At 36.4% G+C, this 9189-nt stretch overlaps 2 protein-coding genes across 2 annotated transcripts; one reads left to right on the plus strand and one right to left on the minus strand.

The window, feature by feature from the left end:
• On the minus strand, positions 219–1277 carry LOC109838600. Its single transcript, XM_020407032.1, has 3 exons — positions 993–1277; positions 342–915; positions 219–241 (listed from the first exon to the last, which is right to left on the minus strand). Exons 1-3 carry the CDS (start codon positions 1275–1277, stop codon positions 219–221), a joined length of 882 nt encoding a protein of 293 aa, XP_020262621.1.
• Positions 1413–2218, plus strand: LOC109838601. The gene is made up of 2 exons (XM_020407033.1): positions 1413–1569; positions 1662–2218. Exons 1-2 carry the CDS (start codon positions 1413–1415, stop codon positions 2216–2218), a joined length of 714 nt encoding a protein of 237 aa, XP_020262622.1.

The raw sequence follows: 9189 nt of genomic DNA on the forward strand, positions 1-9189 counted from the left end.
CTCCAAATTGGAATATTCTAGGAATATTCCAATTTGGAGGGTAAAATTTGGAGGGTTGCTCCAACCCACACCCTCTAAATATTTTTCTTTTTATTTTTTTTGTCAAAGAAGCCATATAAATTAAAGAATGTTGGATATAGTTTACGTTAATAATTTCATTGTTAATAATTTATTTGGGAAAAAAAATTTATAACATTATAAAGGTGTCGATGAGAGCTTTAAAATGAACCCAATATTAATACTGCAATACAACATATCATAAAAGAAGAAATTCTGAAATAACAGTGAAAGCATACATCGATAGAACAAGAAAGCAAATATTAACCTCTAATACAACATACCATAAGTCGCAAACATAAACCTCAAACATAAAATATGATAAGAGACAATTAAAATTCTGGCAGGCCAACGTTCACTTTGATCAACGATCTTACTGAGATCAGTCAATATAATTTGTCTATCCTCACTTTCACGCTGAAGAGGTAATTGTTGGTCACATTGTTCTACTTCTCTAGCTTGTAATTCTAATTTTATCTTTTTATTTTCAAGTTTCATTATCATCAATCGCTCCATTTTTTCCCTGCTCATTTCACGTTTAGCATCCATCTCTTGCATACTCTTAATAATTCCCTCCTCATAACTAAACTCCGCCGAAATTTTTCTCTTTGCCTTCTCTTTCTTTCTTCCAACAGGACGACTAGCTGGGCTGTCCGTGGGAGACAGGCCATCACTCATGTTAACAAAACTTTCCCTCTCCGTGTTCGACTCTGATCCTTCAGAGATGCTCCCAACTGCATGATTGGATTTAGGGTCAGCCCATTTCTCGGCATCCTTGAGGATCGTCCAAACATGATCGAATTGAAATCCTTTCTTTTCTTTAACATCTTCTCCGTACATGATTCTAGCTTGAGTCAACTAACAAAATTACAAACAAAAAATATTAGACAGTTGAAAATGATATTATAAAATCCATAGTAAAAATATATACTTACTATATCGATTTCAGAAGCTCCACTTGGATTCAGTCGCTCGATTTGTCGAACACAACCCCGAAATTTGTTTGCTGCCTTCTTAATTGCGTCCATACGACATTCCAGAGACTTTGGTGACCGTTGTCTATCACCTACCTTCTCATGGAAGACTGCTGTGATCCTTTCCCACATCTTATCTTTCTTTTGACATGTGCCTGAGACTGGGTCTTGAGAAATTTCAAGCCATGCCAAGCACAAGAACTGATCTTCTTGGTTACTGAATGATTTTCCTCGAACAGATGTCATAGTGGATGAAGAAAGATTGGTGGACAAAAGTTTGGGATAAGCTACCAGTATTTATAATACAAGTCTCCTGACGAGCACAAGTGATGGTGGGAATCTGTTGATTGCAAGAAGACAAGCACGAAACTTGATATTGACATGACTGGACATGGCTCTTGGAAACATCACCCGACAAGAAGTGATGGTGGGAATCTGTTGATTGCAAGAAGACAAGCACGAGACTCGATATTGAAACATCACCCGACAAGAAGTGATGGTGGGAATCTGTTAATTGTCCAACGGCTTGGGCGGGACAGTACTCGGGACGTCACGGAGGCCCATCAATGATTCTAGAGGCAGTAGCCTCATATGACTTATGGATATGGCATGCTTTTTTTGGATTACCAGGATCTAACAATGATATTAACGTACTGCAATCTTCATATTTGTTTGACCAACTAGCACAAGGTATTTCTCCTCCTGCTAATTATAGTATTTTAGGAAAGAATTATGATACAGGTTACTACTTGGCCGATGGGATATACCCCAAATGGTCTACTCTTGTACAAACAATATCCCAACCACAAGGGCCTAAGAGGAAGCTCTTTGCTGCTATGCAAGAAGGATATCGAAAAGATGTAGAGCGGGCTTTTGGTGTTCTTCAGTCACGATTTGCCATTATCAAGGGACCATCACGTTTTTGGGACAAGCGGAGACTACACGACATAATGACTGCTTGTATTATACTACATAACATGACTGTGGAGGATGAACGCGATGCAGAACCAGAGATTATTGTTCATGACGAAATTTCAAAACCTGAAGAGATAGATATTGATGATGCCGAACGATTCCAACGATTCCTTGATCGACATAGGAAGATTCAAGATAGGGAAGCTCATTTTATGCTTCGAAACGCACTAATTGAACATTTATGGCAGAAGCACGGCAACGAAGGAATGTAATTTAAATATTGTAATTTATGCTTGTACTTTTTTATGGAGCAAGTTAAATAGATCCCCGTATTTTAAATTTCATGTCTGATACTTATTTATTTAATTTAAAAATTAATAATTTTATAATAATACTAAAATAAATTAATCTTAGTTTTATTTTAAAGATCTCAACGAGCCCTTTCCAAATATATAATGATTTCAAATATTAGATTAATAATTTTTTAACTATATTTATTTGAAATTAAACATCTAATTTAAATTACTAAGAAGGATGGCAAAGTGGTAAATTTTAAGAAATCAAATAGTTAAAAATGGCAAAATTGTAAATAAAACATCATGAATAGGGTTATGGAGAGACCCTCCAAAATTTCTCCCCACCCTCCAAATTTGGAGGGTCAAATTTGGAGATCTCCAAATTTGGAGAGTGGTTGGAGAGGTTCCACCCTCCAAATTTGGAGATTTTGGAGTTTTGGAGGGTGGTTGGAGATGGTCTTATATCTGATGGGTTGGGTTGGGCTGAAGCTTCGATATAGGATCAGGTCTCTATTCACATGTAATGCGGACGTGTGGTAGAGCAGATTAAACTTTTTAGTTATTTAAGGATAGATCAAGGGAGTCATATATTTCATTCAATAGACATCAATGTCTAATGTGGCACAATTTTTAACCAAAAAGTTTAAATTATTATGAATTGAACTCAACTCTTATTTAAACTCATCACTTTTATTTTATCTTATCCAATATTATGGGAATTCTCAACAATATTTTCATTCATGCATGATTTGTTCGATGTGTTCTTAATTGGGCCCATGTATAACCTTAGCTCTAATACGATTTTATGGGGAAGTAATCAAGCTCGACATAAAGTTAGTAAGTCCTAAATAGAGACTAGAAACCAAATTTTAACCCAAAAAGTTAAGTGATTAGGTATTGGCCCCAATTTCTATTTAAACACGTCACTTTTTTCTTATCCTATTCAATATGGAGATATACTAAGGGATGTCCATCCGGCCCGGCCCGGCCCGGTCCGGCCCGGGAAACGGGCCCGGGCCGGGCAAAACCGAAGCCCGGACCCGGGCCCAGGTGACCCCGGTCCGGCCCGGGAAACGGGCCCGGGCCGGGCAAAACCGAAGCCCGGACCCGGGCCCGGGGGACCCGGGCCCGGGCCTGAGCGGGCCGGGCTTCGGGCCGGCCCGGTTTTTTCCTATTTTTTAATTTTTTTTAAAAAATTTTAAAAAAATAATAAATTATAAAATATACATAAAAATTATAGAAAATGTCATAAATTTTTTTAATAACTTGAAATGACATAAATTACAAGTACAAAAAATTATTAAAATAAAAGATGATAAAAATAATTTTTTTGTTAATAATCAGTAAATCATTTACAATTATAAATTTATTTTAAAATTTGTCGAATCACAATAAATGAGTAAATCCCAACTAGGTTGGCACCTACTCACCCATATCACTATCATTTGTAACTTTTTTTAAAATAATTCATTACAAATTTAAAGCTAAGAAATAAAAATTATAATTTGATGAATATTATCTAATCTTTATATCTATCTGTTAGTTCCAACTCTTCAAATTTATCTTCAATTATAGCAATCCGATCGATGCCTTGTGTTCGCTTCTCATACATTCACCAATCTTGTAAGCACATCACCACTTGTATAGTATACGGATCTAAGCATGTCCTGTGGTCGTCGATCAAACGTCCTGCTATGCTGAAGGCGGATTTCGAAGCTACCGTCGAAATATGCACTAATAGTAAGTCACGAACCATGGTGGAAAGTATAGGATATGAAACTGATCCATATACTCTCTACCATTGTAAGTATTTCCTTGACATTTAACTAAGGAAGCAGAAAAATATTCATCTAATTCAGAAACCTCTAATCCTAAACCAATTCCAGATCCACCAGTTAGTTCAGCTACTATTGCATACCTATCAAAACTTACACTTTTACCTCGACCTGTGCTCGAAGCCGAAGGCGCTGAAGCTGTAGACTGTTGTATAGCTACACCATGTCTAGCTGCATACTCATCATATAATGTTTGAAAATAATTTCTAATAGATAAATAATGAAAAGTAGCAGTAAGGATGGAACCATCATCTAAGTCTATAATCTGTCCACCATACAATAACTGTAACAAACTTCGAAGACCAATATCCTTCAAACATGGATCATGAAGAATCCCCAAACCAAAAATATGAGGAATAGGCCTAAAATACTTATTAAATTTTCTCTCCATTTAAAAAATTATATTTCCAAAAATATCATCCATACGATATTTGGTAAAAAAAATTTGAATATTTAAAATTTGTAAAGCATCTAAAGTAATAGTTAGATAATAACAACCAGATAATAACATAGTAGCATCATAAAAAACTTGTAACATCTCATTTAATTTATATATAATTATCCATTCATCTTCACTTATTCCATAAGTGCTACCAGAGCTAGAACTAGAAGCATAAAAATTTATAAAATTATTTATAATTTCTTTATATTCTATTGCTACACTTAACATTGCATATGTGAAATTCCACCTATGGTCAACATCTTTTGGAATTAGTCTAGGCTTATAATTTTTTCTTTTACAACATTGTTTTTATCTTTTAATTCTCATTTCAGAAGCATTATGCATATTAGCAACTGTTCTAACATTTTCTATCATGGGTTTAATTTCAGAAAATGCACTTTAAACAATTAAATTTAAAATATGACAGATATATCTAACATGAAAAAGGTCACCATGACATGGCAATGACAGAGTTGTTTTAATAAAATCAACAGCTACATTGTTATTACTTTCATTATCTAGTGAAAGAGAAAATATTCTTTGATCAATTTCTAGTTTCATAAGTTCTTTAATTATTAAATTTGTAATATTAATACTAGTGTGTGACTCTTCAATTGCAATAAAAGAAACAACTCTTTTAAATATTTACCAATTTTTATCAATCTAGTGTGCTGTGGTACATAAATAACCAGTTTGTACTCTAGATGTCCAAATATCAGAAGTTAAAGAAAATTTACATTTTAAATTTTTAAAATAAGAAATTATTTTTCCTTATTCCTCCTGATAATATTTTAAAATATTACGTTGACAGGTTTGACAAGAAAATTTTATAAATGCAGGATAAAAGCTATCTCTAAACAAATCTTCAAATTCATCATCTTCTACTAATTTAAAAGGCAGGTTTTTAAGAACAATAAACCTGATTATGCATTTCCTAGCTCGGCCAGCGTCATAATTCCAACTACCGAGGGTACCAGAAGAGAAGGATTAGGAAATCATAGACTGTCGGATATCACCTTGAAGATTTTGGCCTTTGTTGTATTTTTCTATATGACATTTGAGATGGTTGGTGCAGCTCTTATGATGAGCTTGAAAAACCTGGTCGCACAACGCACATTTTACCTTCTGGGAGATGATCCTACCGTGTTCATCCTTGGTGACGTCTATCTTCTCAAAAAAAAATCCACACATCGGATTTCGGCCTTTTAGGAGCTCTTAGTGCAGTAGATTCGTCGCCACCAGATTCAGGACTAATACCGGTAGGAGGAGTAGTTGTTGTAGGAGGATTCATTTTTGGATTGGTAGGAGATAGGTGTTGCTCTTCATAATCAGATCCAGAAGCCATTTGATAGAAGTATTAGAAAATATAAGAGAGTATAATATTGTATAAAAGAGTATTAGATAGAAGTAGAAGAGTTTTGGTGTGAGGAGAAGAAGTGAAAACCCCCTTCTATTTATAGAGCCAGCCCTCTAGACAAATGATCTAAAAACTCTAATATTCTAGTCGTTTTTTGACCGTTTTAAGGGGCAAATCGGTTAAATGGCCAAATATGACCATTTGGTCGGTCCAGACCGGGCCAGGTCGGCCCGGCCAAAACGGTCAGTTTTTTGACCGTTTTGGTCGGTCCGGGCCGGGCCGGCATAAACGGTCAAAAATGACCGGGTCGGGTTGGCCCGGCCCAGCCCGGTTTTTTTCATTAACGGTCACCTCAGGGTGGCCGTTATTGCCTGGGACGGGCCCGGCCCGGCCCGGTGCCGGAACGGACGGTCCCGACCGGGCGACTTTGCGCCGACCCGGACCGGGCCAGGACCCGCGTTCCCGGGCCGGGCGTCCCGGTTTCCCGGCCGGGTCCCGGGCCCGGGCCGGGCTCCGGGCCGGAGCCCGGGCCGAGCCCGGGCCTGGGCTAAGGGCTTTTTGGACACCCCTAGATATACTCATATATGAATTCTCAACACTTATGAATATGCTAGTGAAAATAACATCTAATAGTAAGGAACTTCGTTAAATTATTCTTTCTTAATTATTAATTTCTTACAATTGGGGGGCAAGGGTTGTTTATGGCATCACAATCCTCATTCGAATTTTCTTTGGCTACCTATGTGTTGTTGGAAATTTATCAAATAAATAAAGATTATAGCATGAATTTAAACCCGGAAATTAAATAAATAATACATCAAAGATAGATAATATAAATTAGAGAAACAGGCCTGACGGGAGCAGTCTTGGAAATTTATCAAATAATTAAGATTATAGCATGCAGATAAATCCGAAAAAATAAACAATTAAAACTGGCCTGATCGGGAGCAGTCGTGTATTCACTGTCCTAGAAGATTGAGAACCCGTCTATCGTCCTGGCGCAGATGGTTCCCTCCCCCCTAGTGGTAAAAGCCCTCAGAAACGGCCGGCCTCTACACTCGGGCGAGAATGCAGAGCTTCAGCTCAGATGAAGGAAGTTGCCCATAAAATAAAACTAAGATGTAGATGAAAATAATATGTAGGGGAGAGAAGAAAAACAAGAGAAACTTGTTGTATATTTTCCTTATCATTTTGAGCTTAACATATGGATATATATATAGGGTTGGAAAAGACGTTACAAAACCCGTAATTAATTCTGTAACGTTCGTCATAAATTTTGTAACGTTCCCCATAATTATATAGCCGTTACACATATTTTTAATTGCTAATTAAAACATGTTTTAATTATAAAACTTTATTACTATTCATGAAGGCAAAATTGCCTTTTGTTAACAAAATATCTAACAGTCCCCCCCAAAAGGCAATATTGACTGAAGACTTAGAAATCAATAAATAAATCAAGAAATCATAAATCAAATATAGGTTGGGCAACCTTTCGTATCGTGAATTCGGGAGAGGTAGCTTTCGACTTTGAACATTTCCTTAGTGAGTTCATCGCCACCTGAGGGACATAATGGACTAGGCCTTGAATTAGGCCCCTTTAATCAGGTATTGATGAAAACACACACAATACGCTTCATCTATTGAGCAAAGCGGGTTGAGCGTTAAAGGCCATGCTCACAATAAACCGACTCATGAGAGTTTCTAGGGGTCAGCCCTGCCCCCCCTAACCGCGGCCATCACGGTTCCTCTCACGTAGGTAAGTCCTCAAAGGGTACTACAGCTGTTTATTTAATACCCCCCACAATACACGCGTTGGACTTATTAAGAGTAAAACTCAGCCTAGCCAGCTGTATCATAAGAGCATCGTCATCATAGAGAAGGGGTAGTAGCAAATGCTATATAATGATATATAAATATATCTAGGTCGATGCTCCACACGAGTGTCACTAGTCCAGCTTGTTTCTACCACATTGAACCGACATTGGGACTACGTCTCCAAATAAGGGTTGGGTTGCCGCTGTCAGTGACCTCATCTATGGGCTTAACCCCATCTCCCTCGATGAATCCAGAACCACACTCCTGGATAATCCCTTAGTCAAAGGGTCATCAAGATTCTTTTCACAGACTTTACAAAGTCTAGAATCATAACTTTGTCTAGCAGGCGTTGTATTTATTTATCAAGTTCTTATTTTGTAATTAGTCCATTATATTATTTGAAATTGACATTAGGTCATGATCTATGATCATAAAAGATCATAGTCTATGTCTGAAGATGTAAACACATAGTGTTTGTGCTTTCAAACTAATGTGGAACTAAAAATTCTGCAGTTATGCATATGCACATACATGAATGAAATTAATAATAGATACATGCAGAGCATAATAGGATTTCGTATCTTAAAAAATATTTTCGTAGCTTAAAATATATTTCATACTTCATAATTCAAATGCATAAAATTTTTAAAATTCTTCTATTATAAGAGGTTACAAATTGGTTGCCTACAAAGGAGACCGTCCAAATTTAAATCGGTTGCCTACAAATGAGACCTTCCAAATTTAAATTGGTTGTCTACAAAGGAGACCTTCCAAATTTATGTTGCCATTTTCTAGTACCACCTCTTATACAAATAATAATAATAATAATAATATTTGTACATACGTGCTTTAAATTTTACAAGTGCATTCTTGCATAAAACCTTGTAATTAATCATGTAACAAATGCAAGTTATCTAAAAAGACATATGAACATTTACTGCAATATTCATCAAAATGCAAATGCAAGTTATCTAAAAAGACATATGAACATTTACTGCAATATTCATCAAAATGCAAATGCAAGTTATCTAAAAAGACATAAAACTCCTAAAGTGAAAATATTAAAGTTTTACCCGGGTAGTTAGCCAGGTAAGGATAGTAATAGAGGTTGATCAAAGATCAATTAAGTACCTCGTTCCTTGCAGAGCGCATTACGCAACCCTTAAACCTTGCCTTAGACACCAACTAATCCAAGAAAACTTGAATCGGTTCACTCAATGAGTTTTTGTTCCTTAACAGTATATAGAAACTTTAAATTATTTCATGCAAGCATTTAATTTGCCTAGCAACTATACTGCAAACATATGTTGGATAAGGCCGAGGAGGGGTTTACCTATTGATGTTCGAACCTCATGATTTTCATGTCTTGAGAGTAAAAACTCATCTGCTGCAGACAACTGCCACTTAAGTTGCTGAACAAATCTGCATTCACTTTTACCACCTTCTGTACTAAGCTTATTAGATGCATAAGCACTCCAAAGTATGAAATTATTAA

The sequence above is a fragment of the Asparagus officinalis genome, chromosome 4 (assembly GCF_001876935.1).
Source record: "Asparagus officinalis chromosome 4, Aspof.V1, whole genome shotgun sequence".
NCBI lineage: Eukaryota > Viridiplantae > Streptophyta > Magnoliopsida > Asparagales > Asparagaceae > Asparagus > Asparagus officinalis.

Coding starts and splice junctions, on each gene's coding strand:
- LOC109838600 (XM_020407032.1), bottom strand. CDS start 1,277: ATGACATCTGTTCGAGGAAAATCATTCAGTAACCAAGAAGATCAGTTC. Junction 916..992: donor GAGCTTCTGAAATCGATATA/GTAAGTATATAT, acceptor TAATTTTGTTAG/TTGACTCAAGCTAGAATCAT. Junction 242..341: donor GTTTATGTTTGCGACTTATG/GTATGTTGTATT, acceptor GTTGTATTGCAG/TATTAATATTGGGTTCATTT.
- LOC109838601 (XM_020407033.1), top strand. CDS start 1,413: ATGACTGGACATGGCTCTTGGAAACATCACCCGACAAGAAGTGATGGT. Junction 1,570..1,661: donor CCAACGGCTTGGGCGGGACA/GTACTCGGGACG, acceptor TTGGATTACCAG/GATCTAACAATGATATTAAC.